The sequence below is a fragment of the Pseudomyrmex gracilis genome, unplaced genomic scaffold (assembly GCF_002006095.1).
Source record: "Pseudomyrmex gracilis isolate BER0280 unplaced genomic scaffold, ASM200609v1 scaffold_100, whole genome shotgun sequence".
NCBI lineage: Eukaryota > Metazoa > Arthropoda > Insecta > Hymenoptera > Formicidae > Pseudomyrmex > Pseudomyrmex gracilis.
The window spans coordinates 542,903-565,895 of record NW_018020684.1 but is presented as its reverse complement, the minus strand read 5'-3'; the positions used below and the strand labels follow the sequence as shown (position 1 = coordinate 565,895).

Below are 22,993 nucleotides of genomic sequence, written 5' to 3'. Positions count from 1 at the left end.
TATAAAATTTATTATATTTTCCAGATAATATATTACTTGTTAATCAAGCATGAGTTAGTTAATATGTAATTGCGCTTGTGAAATCTGCGAGAAAATAGATGGCAATTATATATCGTCGGTACCTAACAATTCACCGATTTTATTTGCTTATTATTCCTGATCAAACATTCATTCGATTTTCGTCAAATATGAATCATTTTTTTTTTATTCTGATTCCGCTTGTCAAACTGCAAATAGCTTTTCTGGTTGATGACATTTTTTTCTCCCCCCGATTGTTGCTTGAAGGTATGCGTAAACAATCGACGTGTAACACGCGTGCGCTTTATCGAAAGAGTTGATGGGGGGTTGGGGAAGCGCGCGGCTCTTGTTAGGAACACAATGTGCACGCGCGCGCGCGCGCGCGCGTCCGTCGGCGGATGAAGCTCGGACGTTACGTGTCAATCGAACGTTATTAATTTGCGGTATTCATTATCCTCGTAGATAGATGGCGATTAGCGTCGATGATAATGGCACGAATTAGTCATGCCAGCGTATTATGTCGCATTAAACATTGGCTGTGCGTTTCCATCGAACGCGAGTGATTTGGGGATCGATAATTTATGTAGGTATGTGCGCGATAGTATTTCTCTGATTTACTGTGACAACGCGTATACACTACGAATTGAATTCCCGTGACAATAAAAAAACTGAGTCATCATCTTGGTTTTAATGTTATTGATAATTTTTCAAAAAAAACCAAAGATAACTCGAAGATCGAAGACACCGGATATGAACGCAGATTGGTTTTGATTTTTTTTCTCAAGATTATGCCCACCGAAAGGCGAAGATTAGATTGGCAAACACGCGCGCTAAGCCGTCGATATACGGAACACTTTTCCGCGAGGCGAAGAAGCTTGATAAGAAAAATCCTTAATGCCGAATGATTTACAATGCGATCGATCGCTACGTTAATTCTGAAGCTTCAAGTTTCTCAGTAGAATTCTCGACGAGGATACACGCATGGCTGATGGTGAAACGGTTCGCCGTCAAAGGTGCGGAAGTGAGGGTCACAAAGAAGAGTCCCCGGAATCGCCTTCGGCTGGGTGACTCGGTGTCACGCGCGTGACGAGAGCGCACACGCGTGTACGCGATCTTCCGCGTGCGTATACGACGTTGGCATATTGTTTTCGCGGGTGCACCACCACCATCGTATACATATACGAAGGGGGAGCGCTCTCCCGTATAGCGCTCGTTTTGCACCTCTCACCCTCTCCCGCGTCGTTCGCTTTCGTATTCACCCTCCTCCGAGTTCGCAGTTTCACGAGTGGGCGTTATTGTGTTACGATGTATATACCGCGGTAGCTTCGCAGACTCCGACGACGTGGCGCTCCGGGCCACGGATTTGGGCGCAAACGTTATTATTTTTCGCAATTTGCTAAGCAGATGCTCCCCATTGTGAAGCCGCCGGCGTTGTCGACGTTCCGGCGCGCTCGAGAGTTTATTTTGCCCCGGCTCGTCTCCGAGAAAACGGTAGCCCTACATCGCGATATTTTGTCTCTATTTTTGCTGCAGCAAAACGAGTTTTCTTTTTTTTTTTTTTTTTTTTTTGCGCGCGCGCGCGTACTTCGCGCAATCGTGAAATCTTCATGCTCGCTTACGGGCGCAAACACGCGAGACGCGCGAATTGCGAGGGAGCGTTGTGCGTAGCGAGGTAGAAAGGCAGTTTTCAGCGCAGGGTTGAAATTTTTCAAACAATTTAGCGAGTAATTATTTTTAGGAAGCAAAAGAATATTTTTCCGCGTACAAAAAACTATATTTTTGTCTCATATTTTTGCGCAGCAAAATATTCCGTTACAAAAGCTGTATGTAAGAAGAAAAAAATGATGAAAAAAGTATTTGAAATAGCAACTGTATAAATGTGTGTGAGTGAAAGAAAAACATTTTTTAATATCATTTTACATGATATACATATACATATGCATTTTATCTCTTTAACAATTTTTAATTTTATTGCGTCCCCGAAGCGTCGTAGCTTTTACCTCCATTAACTCGTTCAGGAAGTATCGTTCTTGTCTCTTTATCTTCGTACATGGCTTCGTCTCAAGTTGCCGTATCCGTGCTAGCGCGAATGGCGCGTATCCGCGCCGGAGGCTGAATATTTAAACCAACTTGCCGGCGCGCATTGTTCGCCGGCATCCCCATCTCGGTGGACTACACACGTCGGGAAATAATGATCGCGTACCGACCGTCGTCGTTTCTACCCTTCCTTCTTCCTTCTCTTCTCCTTTGCCGGCGCCGTTCGCGTCCTCCGCGTCCGCGACGCTAAAGCATCCGCGACAACAATGTTGCACTACCGGCGAGATTATACGGGCTTCTTTCTGCTGTCGTCTGTAGGGGGGTGGGACACAACTGTCGTTCGCGAGAGAGTTCTCCTTCAATGCGCACCACCTACCTGTGTGTTATCTGTGGACAAAACGTTTCTTTCTTTTAAAAAAAAAAAATAATTTTTGGGGTGGATCGTACGGATATAATACAGTCGCGGATGAAGAAAACAAGTTTCCGTCTTATATTTTTGTGTGTAGCTCTTGAATCGCGCGTCTGTTTATCGAAAAAAAAATTCATGAACAAAAGAATCGATATCACAACACACGTATGTGACTTTTTCTTTCGAACACACTTTTTGCACATATATTTTGGTGGTAATCCTAGAGTTAATGGTAGCGCTACTGAATCGTATCCAGACTCCCGTTTTGGCGCGTTAAACTGGCTTGAATAAACGAAGGGAAACAGACGCGCGCAAGGGAGAGATGGAACTACGAAGTTGACGGCATACACCACGAAGTTTTTACGTTGGTAGTCGTACCCGGTCCCGGTAGTCTCTTCTTCGTTTTTCTTGTCAGTCCTTTCCAAACATTCACTCTTTTCGAAGTTTATCATCACATTTCTGTGATCTTCGGCGTTACGCTATATAAAGTTACTGCGAAGCGATACTTTTGTCCACGATGGGCTTTGCTTGTTTGATAACAAAATAATTGATTATTAATTCCGCTAAAAAATCACAAGTATATTATTAAACGAACATATAATTTGTTTTTTTTTTTCAAAAATAATGATCTTTTCATTAACAGAAGAGAACGCGTTTAATTAACAAAAAGATTTTTATTTGTCTTTTACAGATATACATCATGGATATGCGGACGGAAAGGCCACGAACTGCCGGTCGAATAGCACCCACCGGAAGAGTGACACCGACGGTGCATCAGACCGGTGGGGGTCGAAGAAAAGCTATACCAGTCCCACCACCTAGGGTGCCGACTCCGATGCCCACCGCAAATAATAATCAACAACAACGGTAAATCAACATTTCGAAATAAAACTGCGTGATTGTGTGCACGAGAGGTTTTACAACAATTAGATGTGTGTGTCAGTATTATTTTTCTGTTATATAAAATGATACATCAACATGTTATATCTGATCATAATTAGTATTTCTTGATATTTTCGTTTATATGTGTGACATCTCTCTTTGAGTTTTTTTTTGTTTTACTAGCACAACACAAGTGCGCACGCTGTTATTGTTTTTATTTTAACGTGTTGTATCATTGAACACAACCTGTGTCATCGCAATGACAGCTAGAATATTATACGTCTTACAAATCATATGATACATATAATACGGCGCTCATGACCAATACCGGGCAGCCGTAAACAATGTGATGTACATATGAGAGATGTCAGAAATAACGCATGAAAATTATTACACTCGAAAAATAGCGAGAAGAAAGAGTGAAAAAACAACACGTGACACTAAAGTACAGTCCCTGTCACGTGATCCTTCACTTTAGTGAGTGACTATCTTTTAGATAGGATTTGTTTAACATAGTTTCAATATTGAAATTAGTTTTCCTTCGGGCTTTCTAACCGAGTCGTATAGAAATGTCCGCGGTGGCGACCGATCGTCTAATGTAGGTACGCAAGTTCGCGGAACTTTATGCGGCGACGATATATCGGGGGTCGTGCTCCTCGAACTCGCGCACGTTTAATGCGCGCCCATTCGTCCGGCGACGACACGACGTACAACTTTGTTCCGCGGTTTAGCGGCGGATTTTACAGTGAGTTTCTAGTCGCATCAATTCCTCTCGAGAATAGATGCCATTAAGTTCGTCGCGCTAAGATGCAGTCGTGGGGTAACACAGTACAAGCTCAAAGTATATAGGTACGGCTGATTAAACTTAGCCCGGAAGCGCGCACAGCGAGTCCTCGCTGCCCACCACGTTGATCTCCTCAACCAATCTGCTCCAGCCAAGCGTTGGCTTGTGCAGAACCTGGGGATTTGGCTGCCACCACTCGCGGATAATACCACCCCCGAAATGTTAAGCCTTCGTGGTTGGCGTATTTTTCGGGGTTGGTGTGCTTCGTCCCGACCGGGGATTTTCGAGGGTAGTTTATCGGGACGCCGCAAACTGCGCGCATAACAGTTGAGCTTGATAATTGAAGAGCGTAAGTGGATGAAGAGAGGAAAGCTGAATATATGACACAAAAAAAGAAGTGATTACGCCGTGCTGACATGTAACAATTTAATTGGCAACTTCACGGGGAAACTCGGCATATTTCTATTTGTTTTAAAAAAATTAAAATTTTATTTCACATTTTTATATTAAACCTCGTTTAATAAGGAAAACGATAATATTTGCAAAAACGTGTAATATTTATGTGCAAATGTGATGTTATATTTTTTTAACTAAAAATACGCGGTTTTAATCATTAATACCACAATTATACGAGTTAAGTTCGAGTATTATTTTATAACATTGAGTTTTTCTTCTCTCTTGCGATCTTATCGTCACGTTCAACTAAAGTCGTTCATGAAGATGTCACTTAAATGTAATGTCTAATTAAAGTTCTTCCTGTCTAATTAAGACACTTCTGCGCGTTAGATTGTGAAAACTAACATTTTAGATAAAAGTCGCCGGTAATAAACGCCATCGAGAAAAACAAGAATAGAAGTATATTACCCGTCGTTGTTGACAGTTGATAATCGACATCTTGCAAACACTTTTAACGAGTTTGAAGTCCGTAATTAATTACCACGCAACTTCACTCTGTTTCTTCGACAAATATAAGAAGACAATATAAGAAGTAACACAGAGATGCAGGCAGCATGCTGCAGTTTTGTCTATTGTATTCTCTCTAATTAATTATCAGTTTCTTATCTTATAATAATAATTACATTAATTATTATTTTCTTGATAAAAAAAAAGAATGAGTCTAACGATAGTTTTTTTTTTAATAAATATAAACTCGACTTAAACGATGAACAACGGAATGTTATTTTTTTTGGCGATAATTAGCCAAAGAGTCAGCGAAATTCTTACGAACCGCGACCCTGCTAAATAAAGTCTCGCGTGAATTTCAAAGCTTGTCGGGATTCATATTCGTAATTACTCAGCTGGACATGAACACGACATGTTAGTTGTTAAAAGACCTTAATCTCAAGCTTACAGTTTGGGTAAAGAGAGAGAGAAAGAGAGAGAGAGTGAGGTAAAGTGAAAGAAAGAGAGAGAAAGGAAAACAGAAAGAGAGAGAAGGAGAGAATAATGGACCGTAGAAAGGATGGAGGCGAATACAGAGATTAGGGAACTGAAGGTTATCTCGAAAAGTGGTTGTCGTCGTTGCTGGAGTATTCATAAGCCACCCGGGGGCGTATTCCCGTGATTTTGTGCTGCGCATTACGTTGCTGTTCTATGCCAACGAATTTACATCCTACGGCGAGAGTCAGGTTGCAAAACAGGATCTGGCTCGCGCTTTGCATGATCTCAGATTATCAAATATATTATGTGTAAATTTACGCAAAAGTAGACATTGCCATTTAGATTTAATCAATGACTGTTCGCGCGAGCGCGCGCACTACTGTTTTTTTTTTTTTTTTTTTTTTTTTCAATGAAAACAAGTAAATTTATATTTAAAGAAGTTTCTAACGAGCGTGTTTTATGAAAAAAAATTCTATTGAATAACGATGCCGTGATTTCGAACGATTTAATAATATATAGCGGGGCGTTGGTTTTATTCTGCCGCGATGCATTTTTTTTTCATGCGGCTTCTGAATATTTCCGAATTTGTGAACACATGAATATACAAACACACGTTGCGCCCGAATGTATACGAGGGCTTATTAATTACAAGCTAGTGACTATTTCAGCCGCAAAAAAATATTCGCGTCAGCGACGAGTTGCCGAGGAAAATTGAACGCGCGGTTAAACGCTGATCATTGAAATTCTACGATTTTCTGGTTCACGGTATTTTTATGATTTTCGTGGCATACCTTTTCTGGATCTTTCTTCTCTTTCCTTCTTACTCGTCTCGTTCTCTCCGTCTCTACGTACATTTCATTAAATACTCGTTTTTTTCGCCGCATTCGCGGCCGCCCTTCGTAAATATTCGCGTGCGGCGAAGGTTCCTACAGCTATTCGCAATGAATCCCCGTTTCCCGAGGGTGAACATGGACGCGGAGCGTACGGGGAGAGTGGGAAAGCGCGTCAGGAAGTTTGAAGTATTTTCCTCATAAAGCTTTGGAAGGTATCTAAAATATTCGCGACGATGCGAATTTCGCTTCGGGATTTTAATTAATTAACGGCTCGACACACTGAACGGATTCGTATATCGAAAACTCGTTCGGTCAGACGAATGCGTGTGAGGTGAGGGGCGCGGGTTTGCAGTCGCGGCGTGAGATGAGGGGGGGGTGGAGGATGTGAAGGTTCATTAGAACCTCGCGCAGCTTGAAATTCTGTCGACCACAATGTAAATAACTCACCCATGCTTTATATAAAGCGTAGAGAGAAACCTTTGTGCCAAAGAGCCGCCCGTATGCGTTCATTAGGCGATGTTTAGCGTAGTTACGTACGCAGCTACGTTTCGAATCGTGTATACGCCATCCGCAGCGTGTATCGCACGTATACATGAAGAATCGTCGAAACGGGATAGGGTAGGCGAGGAGAGATAGAGAAACTATTCGGCGCGCGTCGTTCGGAAATGCGAAGCCTCGTCCGTGTCCGGTACTCCGTGCCGGGGGTAATTTCACGGGAACTGATTGGATGAAAGGAACACCTAACGCAGCTTGGTGTAAGAATCTGTTAAATCAGGAACGCCGCAGTGTACACACGGTATCGTTTTACAAATGATCCCCCGGTATACCCGAGCGATACCTCAGAGTTAAGCTGAACGAAATAACGCGATACTCGAGATCGCGCAACGCGTATCTATTTCCTTTTCCTTCGGAGATAAACGCATAAGATGAAGAGAACGTTCGGATGGTATAATGCTCTCGGACGCGAAGAATTGTGTAACTTAATATCCCGCGTAGCGAGTCGCGCATATAGGTATATATCTCGCGGAAATCTCTCCGCCGCGCGAATGCGTAATTACACGAAGAGGAATTAAAGAATACAGAGGATTGCGCGCTGCGCGCAAGGGATATAGCAATTATCGCGTCGCGAATCGCGAGCCGAGAGTCCGTCGCTCTTCTCCGTTATATATATATAGGAAAGTAACACGAAAAACAATAATTCCAGCCTCAAAGGCGATTCTCCAGAATCTGGATCGTCTCCTGGGGAATATCGTGACTAACGAATGCCGGGCGCGGTATACACGCCAATTAGTTCGTATTTTTTCGTCAAAGAGATCAAACCCTGATTCTGTATTAGTACAGGGCCAGAGGTTACCGGTCGTAAAGAGTCGTCGGTAGAGAGACAAAGTAGAGCCACCGTTGGAGATAATATCAAAGGATAGTTAAGCCGTAGTATAAAGCGCCGGGCGTCAGAGAGCTTTCGCGATTTCCGCACGGGGAAAAACGCGCGTGCACGCGCGCGTTCTGTGCTCCTTTTTGCAAATTTAATCTATCTCGTCCGCGCTGTTAATTTTTCTTTTCATGTCGTTTTTCCGCGAGAAAAAAGCACGCTTTTATGAGAAATTATTCAAGAGAGCCGTTAGAGAAGTTGAGCGCGCATGAAAAAAAGATATTGACGAAAAAACAAGGTGTTATTACGTGACAATTAGATCGTCATTTGTTTTTTGAAATATCTATTTAATTTGACAAAGCAATTCTGAGATCTTAATATTCGCAAATGTAAAATATCTCAGTAATTAAAAAATGTAATTATAATTTTTCTCTCTGTCTCTCTCTCTCTCTCTCTCTCTCTCTCTTCTATACAAACTGAATAAGCTTATCGAGTTATAAGTGTAACTTTGATGTGTGTGTACAAATGTAGACTCGAGAGTTCAATGAGTATTCATTCTCTTTAATTCACCCGTGAACCGTAATCAAATCATCTTTTAACACGAATTGACACACCTTCCGTATTCATTTGAACTTTTGTCATCTCTTTCTCGGTTCAATATATTCTCTCTGGCGCGCGCGATGCTTTCGTGCGGATTCAATTTGAGACCGGTTGAAAGACTGCTCTCGATTGATTTGTCGCGCATGTCGACAGTTAATTAACTCCGAGCAGGAGATGTTATAACGTAAAGGTTCTCTGCCCGGTGACCTTTAATCAAGCGATTAATCAAGCGATAGCTAGACATTATCGACCTTCATGTACGCGAAGAGCACCTAAAACCCTCACGTTAATCCAGTTTCTTGTGATTCGGTTTAATTATTTTGTTTACTCATCGTGATTTTGTAAAATAATTTGTTGCTTTTTACATCGATCGATTATCTACGTAGCTCTAATCAAACAAAGTTAACGAGTGTGACAAAAGATTTGGTCACGTTCTCAATGGCAATAGAGTGACGAAGGTTTTGACATATTGTTTTTTCTATATTTAAAATATGAGTGTTATGTAACAAAATTTACAATTGAACTTTTTTATAGCGATTTCTTGTTTTATAAAGATTGATTTTGCTAACTTCGTTCTCGTTTTTCCGTCACATCAGCCGAGATTTATACACGAACTTAACTTAATCTCGATGGTAATTCATGGTTTTCTCTCTTTTTACGACTTTCGATGGCAGTTTACTTCTTTATGAGAGCGATTTACTTCTTTACGGTTGTGATAGCAACTCGCGGATTTCACGGCAGTTAATAGTGATTTATATTTCGTCACATGTTATATCGGCCGCTTCGTTCACTGTCTTTCTTTTTTTTTTTTTTTATCCCGCATTGATCTGCACCGACGGCCGCTCGCGCTACCGCATCGGCTTTTGATGGATTGTGCGAGCACGCGCGAGTGCGCCGCCTCAAATACGTCGAGGTGCTTAACGAGGCAGATTTTCACGGGATCGGCCGTCGAATGGGGAATACGGATATCCTGCTACGGGGACTCGATGCCGCTCACATTCGCGAGTCGGGATCGGCGGCAAAATGCGCGTACGAAAATGGCATATCGCATCCGCAACGCGGGTCAAAAACGCGCTCGGGAACTTTTAAACAAAACAAGCGAGTCGCTTTCACTGACGGAAAGAACGTCACGAGATACACAGCAGCCGTGAAATAAATATATCGTTTTGGTATTTAAATATAAATATCTATTGGTAAAAAAAGAAATAATACGCGTTTTTCCTTTATTTTTTATCTTGATTCATTTTCTCGGTTTTACTCTCTTTTTCTTCGAAATGTGTTTAAAAATAAAACTTTGTGCAATTTTATACATTTCACGCTCGTCATAGTGTTTTAAATATATGTTTCATTTTCTAACATGTAAAAGAGTTGAATATTATCAGCGTACATGGGTTTTTCACATTCATTCCTTTTGAAAAGAAATGTCAGTGTCAGCAAGATTTATTTTCCATCTTTCAAAGAGTAAACTTTTGTGGTAAGAAATTTTTTTCAAAGGCGTTTACGAGGCGTTGATAAACTTTCTCGATAAATCTTCGGTTATACAGATTATAGTACACGCTGCAAGATCTGCTTTATCGGCGCGCGATATATACCCGGTGTCACGATAGAAACACCGGGCTGGTATCTCAATCTAGCGGCGGATCATAGAAACATGGTTGCAGGGATGCTGCGACGTCGGGACGCCGATAGTACTCGGCGTCTCCGTTGGTGGGCGCCACTTAACGAAGAACCGTCGCTAAAGGGTGGTTTTTTACCTTCGACAGCACGGACGCTAGGGGTAACTTCTCTTAACATTTGTGTCCAACCCTGTGAACTTGAAAATATTTTACTTCACAAGTAATCGGATCTTGAAAATAAGATGTTTTTTACAGGATCGTGCAGCGAACAAAAATTTGAATACTAATTTGAAAATTATTTGGTTTAGAAATATTTATCATCAAACACTAATTCGATTAGTTCACTTGGTTTCTCGAATGTTTTGCGTGGTTGTATTTGAACGAAAGTGCTTTAATTCGTTTGTTTAACTATATGAATGACGATAATAAAACATTGAACGATGCGGATAAGCGATAAGTAACGGTCGCCAAATCGCTTTTCGCGGTCTTCATCCGGCACTCATTACCCCGAGAGAATCACGTCGTATTTATTCGCATCGTGAATACTTTATCAGGCGGCGGGTCGTTAACCTAATGGAAATGGCGTTAAGGCCGAGGGGATCGATATGGTGCACTTTCGCTGTCGTCATCCACGAAGGCCGAGGCCAATCGTGAGAAAAAGGCGTTGGTGAGGAAAAGACGAGAGAGAATCCGCGCGGGTCTAATAGCGCGTGAACGCACTTAATGGAACCATTTGAATTATAATGCGGCCGATCAGAACGGCGATTGGCAGTTTCTGTCCGAGGAAATCTCAGATCTACGTGTCTTGCCCTAATCTCTTCTATTCCGATTAGAAAACCGGTATCGGTCGTCTCCCTCGTCGTTACGAAGCAATTCTCGCAATGATAAAAGACCAATGATTTTGAAGGTATCTAATACGCGTTCGGATTTCTTTCTACGTTGTTCCAGACACATGTATAAAACACGTTAATTTTCTAAAATCTAATTTGTGTTATTTTGGTTTTTTAATGGTATAATTTTTTTATGGTAAAAAGATATATAATATCGGAAAAAATATTTTACTTTAGTTTTTTTTTTTTTCAAGTAACGTTTAAGAAAGAAATATATATCTTGAATGAAACTTTAATTTTCCTAAACGATCGTGTCACGTTGATTACATTTTAATTGCATGTAGATTCGCGTGTGCTTAATTAATGTTGTAGCGAGAGGACTACGTATATGTATATACGTAGTATAGTGAAAGTCGTCACGCGGACAAATGATAATGTCGCCATTGTAAGAGGTAAATGCTAAATACTCCTAATGAGATATCATTTGATTAGAAACTGTACCTCACAAGTTGTTTTTCATTAGTTAGCATATAATTAAAAACATTGAGTCGCTCTGTGTCTTTGTTACTTTCTTCTTTTCAAAGTAATATATTTTTATATATAAATAAATATAAGTATACACATATATTGACAGTTGTATAAAACTTAAACGGTAAAAAAATACGAAACGTTTTATACAAGTAAATGCAAGTCGACCGAAAAAACAACACAACTGTTAATTAATTAATTATTTTAAAACCACTTACTGGGGAGGGAGCATTTAACAGTGTTACTTGATTATCTGTAAGAACAGAGTTCAAAGCAAAAGCACAAGCGCAGGCTGAGATACAAGCGCGCGCTATTTGCAGACGCCTAAATAGCGATCGATATTTCGGCCGTAGAGCTCCGTTAATGAGATCGTTTAATTCTGTGCTCGCGCAACTCCACGTACGCGCTTTCATGTCGTTACAGCATCCCTTGCCGTCGCCTCAGACGCTTATAATAATGACGCTAAATTATACCACCTTTATCTGTCGTATCTTCGGTGTAATCCTCCCGGAGAACGAGGACGGGTGAGCGTGGGTGGTTCATGTGACTTTACGCTCAAGTCCTCCGACAGGATATGAACACCGCAGTAGTGGTCAACCAGCATTTAATACAATGCGGATCTACATTACAAGCTGTTATAAATAAAGTTTTCTGGTGATATCAGATTATTCACGTGTGTAATATCTAAAATGATTTTTTTGTTATAATTTTCAGTATATAAAAATATTTCTACTATTCAAAAACAATTCAAGAGAAACTAAGTATTTGAGTAGATAAAACATAGAATTTCCATGAGAAATGAATATACGGATTTATTTTATTGTCGAGTGTTGCTCGCCGTTGGTTGACCACCTGTGGGGCCAGAATGTGTACATAGAGGCGGACACAGGTTACACACGTGCGTGCATAAATGCGCAAGTTAGGTGCGTCTGGTGCCAATGATCCACTGTGAATAATCGACACCGCGTTTACCCGCGTTTACCTGCGACGTTGGGTGGACAAGTGGGCGTAGGACATGGATCACAGGATTATCCCGTCCAAGGGATACCTTGTCTAAGGGATATCCCGTTTAAATGGACATTGCGCTCCGAAGGCATTGAACATTGTTTTGTCGGCGTAACGTGAGAATGTTAACGGAGAAGATTGTTTTGCTGAATGCGAATTATTCATGCGTGCTTGTTTCCGAATGTTATTTATTTTATTTGCAAATTTAAAGAATTTTAGAACAAGCTCGGTTGAACATTTTGTGCAATTTTGTTTTATTTTTATATATGACATTAAACTTTAAACGCCGCAACTTTTATTGGAAAATGCATTTGAGAGAGATAAAATGAAAAGAAAAAAGTTGCGCGATGGACGATTACGAAACTGTTAAGTATCGCGTGCAAGTAATTGGGCAGTTAACAATATTGCTTTTCATTTTCATCGTTCATAGAATAACGACCATTGAAACGTGCGTGACTACAACATTTTGTGACAGGAATTGTTATAGGAAAAATCTGTGGCGGACAGTGTTTAGTGCTTTAATTTTATTTTTCGGTCGAAATATCTCGCTATATTTACGCGGTTAATATCGCGACCCCCCCCCCGTAGCGTGAACTTAAACATTTTATCATTGTTGCACATGTAAATTCGAGCAGGTCATTATAAACACGAGCAAGACCATAACTCTTGCCGTTTCATAAAAATTGCGTGAGAGTCACTTTTCTATAAATTACGACGTGTAATAACGGAGCACAACGGCGATTGAATCTGTTGTGTTACATTTTTCTTACAGATTCATTACATATTTATTCGGCTTATTAATTGCAAGCGGTGTGTGCAACGCACACGCTTCGGAATATATTTGTAATTAAGATATTCGAGCGATAAGAAGAGCGTATAAGAAAGTGAACCGCGGTGATATATTTAACGTCATATAACAACACAAATCTGAAATTGTACAATTCATTAGTATCCTAAAATTTCTTCATATTTTTTTTGTGTATATGAATTTTTTTAATTATATTCCACTTGCATTGTGTGTAGAATTCATGTAGAAATGTCTATTATTTTTCTAGCTTCTAGTTTCTAACATGCTAGTTACCGGTAAAACAAAAAAAGAAGCATCATGCAAACGACGCTTAACACACTTCAGTGGAACCGCGCCTTGTTCGTTGCCCGCCGGTCATTGCGATTGCATCGCTTCGAGAAGAAATCGAACCGCGTACACCCTTTATCAGGTTTCGTTTGCACTCACCTTTGACCGCGAGCCGGCTCTGCTGCGGTCATCGGACGTGCTATCTCTCGAAACATTCAGCACATGCTCATCCGAACGATGGCGTAATTAATTAATCTTCCGAGCGACTGAAATATAATGGCGCCACGGAAATTTATATACGTCGCGTGCGTCAATATCCATGCACTTCTATGTGCTTAACGAGACGACGCGTCGGGGAATTTCAGAGCACAACCGCGATATAACATATCGACCTGCCAGGTGTACTGGCACTTGCGCTTGGGTATTTATCTCTCTTTTGGCCGGGGATACTCACGCGAGGGATATGCGCACACAATAGTGATATTTTTTTTGATATCCTCCTCGTTTATTTCCGTGCGGCACGATACGCACTAAACACCTTTTGCGCACCGTCGTTTACGTCGCATGATCCGTGTATTGTCACACTCCGTGCCCGCTTCATTTAAATCTTTCGTTTTTATCGACTTTTGACGGTTCTTTCACGGTTAACGCAAAGAAATGAAACGCGCAATTCTAGCGAAGCGACAAAAAGTCTCGGTTTAGTTTATGCATATTTCGAGTGTAAACAACACACACGGTCGTAATTCGAGATTTGCATTCGCCTCCTTCGTCGAATAAATAAAAAAATAAAAAAAAAAAAAAAAAAAAACCGCAGCAATTTTATTCGGCTCAAGATATATAAATACACGCGCTGCGCGTGACAAGCGTGCGTTTATTCGTTTATTTTATCGTCATCGACAGCTACGCGGTGAACAATGTGTCATTTCGAAACAACATCGACGCAATGGCGCATTGTTTCGTACATTTTCATCTATGGAAATCCGAGGGAAGGCAGTTGGCCTTCTTTCTCGCGATACGCATGTTTGGCACGCAATATATCGTAGATTTTGTTATTCTTATTATTTTTCCCATTGCAACATTTACAAGCATCTTTTTCGAGAGATGCGCACATGTATATGTTTATAATTCGTATACATAGTATGTTTACCCAGAGCGACACACTTGAGTATATTTACTACTAACGTTTTTTATTAACTATTATTGACTCATGTAGATAATTCATAAGCAACTAACGCCAGTCCATTTTCCGACAGAGTTATACGCAAAAAAAATCTGTAATATATCTTCCGTCAGTTTTCTCTATGTAGTATCCGATATAATATAATAATATACCGGAGAGTCCGTTCTTTAGAAGCATCGTAAAATCGATTCCAGGACCCGGTTGGGGAGAGATACGCGTGCGATAAGGCGTATCAATGAGTAGGCAGAAAAGCTTTACGAATAAAGTAGCTCCATTCTGGCACGAAAGGAACGGCAGGATCGTGGCACGTCAGCGATCACGCTCGTAGGTAGGATGATGATAAATCTCCTTCGACGCTCACAATCGCCACTTATGGCGGCGATTTGGCCGGTGTCGCGGGATCACGGGGCGTTCGGAATCGTCCCCGGAGGCGTCGAACCACATCGGCGACGGGAATTGTAATGGTTCACCACCGTGGAATGTCCGACGAACGGGGACCGGGTGGAGACGCGTGTCCCCCAGCCTGATGTTGATGGATAAGCGGCTCGCGCTCGGCTGATGCGCGATTTGTCATCGTACGGCTGATCTGCGCGTGCACAACGTAGTTATCTATATGTTCGTTCTCTAACTCGTGTATCTTACAATTTGTTTGTTATGGACTTCGATTCTCTCGATTCCGCGTGTTCGCGACGAGAGACACGTTTCATTGTGTTCATCGGAGAAAGGCGATTACGTGGGTGGTGGACAATTTTTTTTTTTTTTTTTTCGTGAAAACAAGAACGTCGACGAAATATTTTCAACAGATTCGGAAAGCGCGTTCTCGCCTTTTGTTTAAAATGTAAAATATCAAAATGTGTACTAGATATGTTCTAAAAAAAAACAAAATACGCGTAAAAAAGTAGAAAGTTTTGATAATTGTTTTTTTTTTTTCACTTCACACAATGACACTCGATTGATGATATTTTTTGTATATCGTTATGCAATGCGCGCTCAAAAAAATCATTACGACGAGAGGGGATGGATTTCGCGAAGGAGTACATCCCTGAAGCTCGCCGCAAAACGACGCCCCGTACAAGAATCTCAATTATTCATGACGACCCGCGCGCGCGCTCGCTCGCTCAGTTCTCGAGTGTACTCTTCACACGTGCTATATCGCTTCGCCCCATGCAAAGCGGAGAAACCCTCCGGAGGACTGTGCCTCCGTTCGTTTCCTTTTGTTCTCACCCGCGAGCGAATAACGATCGTCCGTGAAGCTATTCGCGCACGTCCGAGAGACGACTCGCTTTTGCGTGCCGGTGAAATATCCTAAAATTATGCGGTAATATCTGGCGGCGACATAAGCGCGCGCATACACATACACACACAGTGCGGGAAATCGCTCCCTCGGGAGCGTCACCTGTGCAATTGCGGAGAGACGCGCGCGAGGACACCCCCTCGAGATATTCGCTTCTTCGTTCCCTCTGCGTGGCGCGAGCATTTTCATAAACTCCGTTCATAAAGCATACTCGTATCCCGCCGCGAGTCTTGTCAGGCGCGAAATGGATACATTGGCATTAATTACGCCCGAATGAATCCGCGAGAGAGCGGTTTCGTAACTTTCCGCCAACAATCCGGGAATTCCAACAAGTGGAAGGATCGAGGGGGTTGCGAAAGGAACGAAGGATGAAGTAGATCGTATAGTGCGGTGAAACGCGACGGGTAATGTTGGACACAGATGATGCATTTAAGCAAACTCTGAAATTGACCCTATCTTCTCAAGCTTTTCTTCTGTGAATTTTCTTTCTTTTTGTCCCAAAAAAGTGAATAAGAAAGAAAAGGGAAAAAGAGAAAATAAACATTATTTATTTTATTTGAAACACAAAAAAAGAAGAATTTTCTTTGTACAAATTAAATTGAATAAATCTATGATTCTCTTTTTGAAGTATTCAGGGCGCATGGCGAAAGCGCAAAATCATTGACCGCCGAAACTCTTGCGTTTAAATAAGTATTGGATGTTAATCGATGGATCCGTGCCGCTGAATTAATTTGCTTGCGACAGAGAAGAGAAAAACGAACGGCTCTCCTTTTGTAGATGATTTCGTTCTGTAAGCAATCAATGAATATGAATGAACCTAGGTCTTTGTGCTTCGTCTCGATTCACAGGACCGGAGTTATGCATCTATATTTTTTGCGCTCGCATATATAAATAACATTTCTATCTTTTTTATTAAACATATATTAATAATTTCTTTTAAAAACAAAAGACTGCATATATGTTTTAACATATTTGGAATCTTTAATTTAACACAAATGAATTTTTTTTTTTTTTAATCAATCAGCAACTTTTCTATAAATATTTTCTGCTCCGTATATATTTCACCAAGTAACATTTCTGTGTGCGGGTGCAATTAAAATATATCTCTGTAATTTATTAATTATAATATAAGTGTGCTTCACTGGCCTTTCTTGTATTTTATGACACACGAGCTTGCATGTATGGCGACTATCTACTGTTTTATGGGAGTCGATGAGAGGATGAATTCGTTCAAACTGCGGTAATGAAATGTCGCGCCTTAAGACGCTATTGGACGACAAGACAACGCACTTACGGGGGATCTGTGGAATATCAAGAGATTATGTACGAGTATGTGCTCGTGTGTGCGCGTCCCTTGCGACAAGAAAGCAACTAAATACTCTTACGTAGACACCCATACAGATCGCGTATACTTGCATTAGACACTTATACTTTCCTTTCTCGAGATTTCAAAGCCTCGCTGCGCGCGTAATGACTGTCGTAAAACTGTTTTCCGGTCTCACGAATTCACGCTCGTTTTACGCTTGGACTACGTAATATCGTCATTGAGAAAAGTCAACGTGAACATTGTAATATAATGTTAGATAGAACTAATTTTATATATATATATATATATAAATCGACTCGTAAATTTATTCAAATCAAATGTAAATAGCTTATATTTCTCTCCCGGCATAGGATTTTAACACAGAGAACAGTTTAAAGAATCTTAGTGATTTAGCAAACACCACATGGCGGATAAGATTGTGCTGTAACAATCTACACGTACATTTACCTAGTTCTAAATTGCCATTACTCGCTAAAATTGGACAATATCCAAAGGCATTCGCCTAACTATGAGATATGTATACCCATGCGCGAATAGTTCTGTAACAAAAAATACAAATTCCAGAGCGCTACATTGCGTGCTCATACCACGCCTGTAATATCGAATTTTCGTATTGAAATTTAATACACGGTAATATCCTGAAATTCTCGGCGTAGGTGCAGAATTAAGCTGGAAGCTGGAAGGCAGTTCATGCACACCAAGAATTCCATATCATTATGAACGGTCTGACTAAAATTCAGAGTGAACATATGTTGAGTTGTATGTGTTATTAGGCATTCATGAGGTTTCAAATCTAATAGAGTTAAATTTCGAGAAGATTTCTGTGTTTGGACATAGAATATATCAGGTAGCTCTGTAGTAAATATACGTCACGTTTCTTATTAAAAAAAAAAATTTATTGCAAGTGGATGACAATCAAAGAGTTCAATTGTATTGCAAATTGTATTGCAAATTTGAAATTTAAGATATTTTACAAAGGGTCAAATAAAAAAAATTATTGAGTACAAGATTTGTTTGAGAACATTCTATAAAAAAATAATATTTTCTTAATTAAAAAAGTCGTTGCGCTCACGTTTCTTTTATATTCGTCATATTGCTTTCGGATATACGCGAAGATCAAATTTTGGCGACGAGGACGAATTCCTTTGTTATCATTTTGACGGAGCGAAAGTGTGCAATAAGCGCGAGATAGTTACCGATAAAATCAATTTTGAGATCTCCGTTACCGTAGAAAGTTTTTATTCGTATCTTCCATGTCGGGACTCATTTTCCCAATCCCGGTTGAATGAGAATCCCGGATAACGGGCGCGAAAACGACGAGGAAAGTAGTTGCTCAGTTGGAGCGTTAACGTCTTCACGGTGGTTCTGACCGCCCTCGGGAGAAAACCATTTCTCCCCACTAAGAGATTCTTGGATCTTGGCCGGAAGAGCCGCGCTAACTTCTCATGTAATCGCACGTTGGCGCGCGATGATAGTTAGGTGTGTGTGCTGATCGTTCAATTATTCCCCGCTGAGACAGAAGAGACTCGCTAACAATCAGGAACAGCCATTTGAAATTAACCTTTTATCACGCTTTGTGTTTGTCTGATTATTTTTAGTGTCTTTTAGTCGTCAGAAAAAATATTTCTTTTATTTTATACCGAAATTGTGAACAAAAAAGTATATCTTACAATTTTTTTAACTACACGATAGCATTTTTAATACACAGCACGTTATATAAAATATAATAATGAAGATAATAAGTCGCACATGTCACAAGGTTTTTTATAGCGTGTTGCAATTGATAACGGGATCCTTTCGTAATTGATTTTTTCCGCAGCGGCTTCTCATTAAAGAAAGCGACGTTTCCTAATTCCCGCTCATCCCTTAGGCCGCTCTCTTCATTAATGCGGTCGGATCCATCCTCGTCGGAACAGACCGATACTTGTCGTGCATCCACAATTAACCAAATTAACGGGCAATTAGTCGAGGAACCTCGGCACTCGAACAGCACGGAAGCTACCGAAGCTTACCTGCCATCCCCCAAAGCCCCCTCTCCCTTCTTCCAGCCACGTCATCCCACCGTTCTTGCCGTCAATTTCTATCCGACGTTCCATCATCTCGGGGGCTAAAGTGTCGATCGAATTACATTACGGCTTGTAGACCCCGAGGAGGACGTCTTCGTGTTGCCCTCCCGTGCCTTCCTAAGTCGAGGACCCTATTGCATATGAATATAAGTGTATTATCATAATATCGTGCCGAGGGATGGCTTCACTTCTGGTTGGCTGCTAGGGGGATAAAATCTCCGGAATCGCATCGGCGACGGAGAGGGATGGAAGTCCGCTTTTACAGGATGTATATGGACGAAAATCCCGATACCGAAATCTACCGAAATGCAAAAACCGCGTTGGAAGGAATGCGGCGCCGGATAAGCGAACTCCTTGCGTATACGCGCGACAGAGTGTGAAATATCCGCGACACACTGCGACGCACCTTTGCGCAGCCAACGGAATCTAATTCTGTTGATTAAAAAATGGTTCTAATAGTGTAAGAGAATACAAAAATATTATATAGACAAAATCTCCTTTTTAGTCATGTTTATAATAACAAATGACTTTCTTAAAACTTCGAATTTTTTAAAAAAAGCTCTATCACTGTCATCGTAATAATGCGATAATAATGAGACGCAACCGGAGTCAATTAATGTCAACGAAATGAGTATGTATTATGTCTCTGATGTACTCGCTTAATTATCCTTTCTACATCGATTCTGCGATATATCTACATGGCATCGGTGGTGCGGCCAAGGGAATTGATTATCTCTCCCCTGGAAGCAGTTCTTCGAGCCGCTGACAATGCCATTCACGTCTCGATCGAGGTGTCTGTATTTATCCGTGCGGCCCGGTTGGATTTGTCCGTCAATTAACGAGCGCGCTTTAATTAATGCCAGCTCCATCGCGGCGTTGCGGAGCTCTCGTTGGGATATAATGTCAAAGATTGACGACCTTACCGCACAAAGCCAAAGGGAAGACGAGTCGATCGGTCACATGACGAGCGTATCGAAATCGGAGATAGGAATACAGAAAAGCGAAACAATAGAATGTGTGTAGAAAGTTTGTGAAAATAATTTGAAGGAAAAAAATTGGAAGTAATACACACATTGTCAACGGGCAAGGTAAAACTGATATCTTTTGTTTTATTGATACAAAAAATACACGATTTTTATATTATTTAGATTTTTCACCGAACTATTAACAATTACAAAAACGTTTAAAACACAGGCAATGTAAACACACAAAAAAAACGATTCGAAAGCTTGTTGTAATGCATTTCAATGAGAATACGACTTTATTTCCGACGTTTTCGTGTCGACAACATTGATTGCAAAGCGTCGATGCACGGAGGCAGCGTGCTGCCAGACAACGGAAGGTTGTTACCTGTCCTCAGGATAATGGAATAAATAAAGCAGGAGGTCGGACGAGCCTGCTCGTTCCACGACTTCGTTCTCCTATTGTGTGTCGTTCCTGATTTCGCAGGAATCGACTTCACCGGTCTATTACGTCTGCTCCGTTTCTCGGATCATTCGGGGAAGAGCGCTCTCGGCTCTCTTCGACTTCCCATTCAGAACCTGTCGAATGGATCGAGAAGATTAAACGGGTATTTGGTATCACAGACTCGGCATCGTCTGTCCTTTTTATGAATACACTACCAAAGTTGTAACGCGCATTTTGCTAAATCGCCGCGTCGCGAAATACATATGGAACAATAAGATAATTGAGGAAATTTTGGAGATAATTATTTTCGCGCGCTGTTGCTTTTTCCAAAAAAAAAAAAAGAAAAACATTTAAATCGATAAATACACAATTCTATTTAATTTAAGACAAAGATATTTGAAAACGTTGTTATATAATTATCTGTGCGTATTTAAAACAAAAAAGTGATGACATTTGCAATTTTATATTTTTATATTTTGTCATAAAACGAAATTACAAGGAACGTTCATTTGTATCCCCCGAGATTTAACGAGATCTCTCGTTTCCTTGCCCGATCCAAGTTTATGCGTCGAAAACGTAATATATATGGGGCGGAATACAGAAGCGAGAACGCGGTTGCGGTTCGCAGTTGCCGGTCGTGTTTTCGTAGTTTGGGTGGCAGCAAATCGATGGCCATTACTTTGATAGTCCAGTTTTTAGTTGGGCCTTTCCTCTTCCCCTCGATCGGGGAACCCTCCGAGTCGGGTCTGTCGGAGAACAATGGGTCACAAATCAACGGCGGTGGTCGCTAAATCTCGCGAGGTCCCGCGGCCACGGCTACGTAAGTCTTAACGATGCGTGGAATAGAAGAAGGCGAATGTTTCGGTGGCAGGGTTGCGTCGCGTCTTTCTTTTCTGCCCGTTTCTGTTCGTGTTCCGTTCGTCTCGCTCGGTGAAAAGGGTTTCGGGGATTAACGTGCAGCAGCGCGGCAGTTACGCCGCGTATCTATTATTTTCTTTGTAATACGGACCGCAAGAACGGAAACCGCGATCATCGTCAGCTTTTCTCCGTACAAAGAATCTAATCGCCGCACATTAGTTATATTCCGGGATTAATCGCATTCTTTTTGCGACGCGAGAACGACGAGTCGTCGAAGCGTGATTCGTTCTGTTCGTGAGATTTTTTTTTTTTTTTCTTACACAACGTTATTCGCGACAAAAGTCAGTTTATTACTCGTAAAGATCGCGCACGGTTGAAATTTTACACTTTTCTCGAAGCAAAAGACAAGGCAGACAAAAGACGGTCCATTAGGGACTACGCGACTTGCCGGTGTGTTACGGCGTTTTACGACTTGCCTGATGGGGTGTTTCGCTATCCTCTCTCTCTCTCTCCTTCTGAACGCTTATCATCTTCCGATAAGCCGTTGCGCGAAGACACATCAGAGACATCAAACGCACGAGCTGGAAAACATAGAAGCCTCTTCAAGATCTCTTAGCGTACCTCTTTCGAAGACTCAGACCGTGATATCGCGTGAAGGGGTCGCGGCGTGTGTCCTCGGGGCTGCAAGTAGTAGTTGCGAGGCGGCCGCACGACGACGAAGCGGGCACGAAAGGTGACTCCCGAGGAAGATAAAAGCGAAAGATGGCGCGGGCGGTAGAAAGAACACGGCGCATTCTTGCCGATTATCGTTATCGTCGATACGCGTCTCGCTACCGAGGCGGCTAGGCTGTCTCGAATGCCTACTCGTAAGCGGCGGAATATGGTACTCGGATATTACGGGTACTCGTTCGACGCAGGCATACGCGACTCGCGGAGCGGAAAAAAGAAAAATAAGACAAAAGCATCTCTCAGAGAGCGGAGCAGCAGCCCGAGCGCCGGCAGTCGGAAGACGAAGAAGAGAAAGATGAAAAAGAAGAAGAAGACGCGAAGGAAGAAAATAAAAGAGAAGAGGAGGAGATCCCCGGAGGCTGCTGCCGAGCCGATACCATCTGATAGCCTATTTATCTTTAGACGCACTTACCTTCTTCGGCTCGCCCTTTGTTTAGTGTGCGCGCCGATCTCTTTACTTGACACCCTTTACCCGTCGTTTTCGCGCAACCATTCTCGAAGGAAGCAATCGACCGATGCTGTTGATTCGACCACGGCAAATTTCGCGCGATCCGAGTTTCTTTTGAATTTTCCAAACGAGCTGTACGTAACGAGACGCATCAACTTTCTGATTTGTTCCGACGTGGTGCACGTCGTTTAGCCGCGTTTTGAAATTAGCGTTCGCAAGCTCTTTGAGAGACAAAGTAATAACCGGAATAAGTGTCATATTCAGAATACAGATCGTCATCGTTGCAATCGATCGTGAGCGATGACGAATGTATCTACC

General features: G+C 41.5%; 1 protein-coding gene across 1 annotated transcript in view; it reads left to right on the top strand.

The window, feature by feature from the left end:
- Positions 1-919: 919 nt before the first annotated feature.
- LOC109855861 overlaps positions 920-22,993 on the top strand; it is a 62,408-nt gene continuing 40,334 nt past the window's right edge. The window contains exons 1-2 of the mRNA XM_020430526.1: positions 920-1,039; positions 3,156-3,331. Of these exons, the coding sequence (XP_020286115.1) occupies positions 920-1,039; positions 3,156-3,331 (296 nt within the window). The remainder of the gene's footprint in view (positions 1,040-3,155; positions 3,332-22,993) is intronic.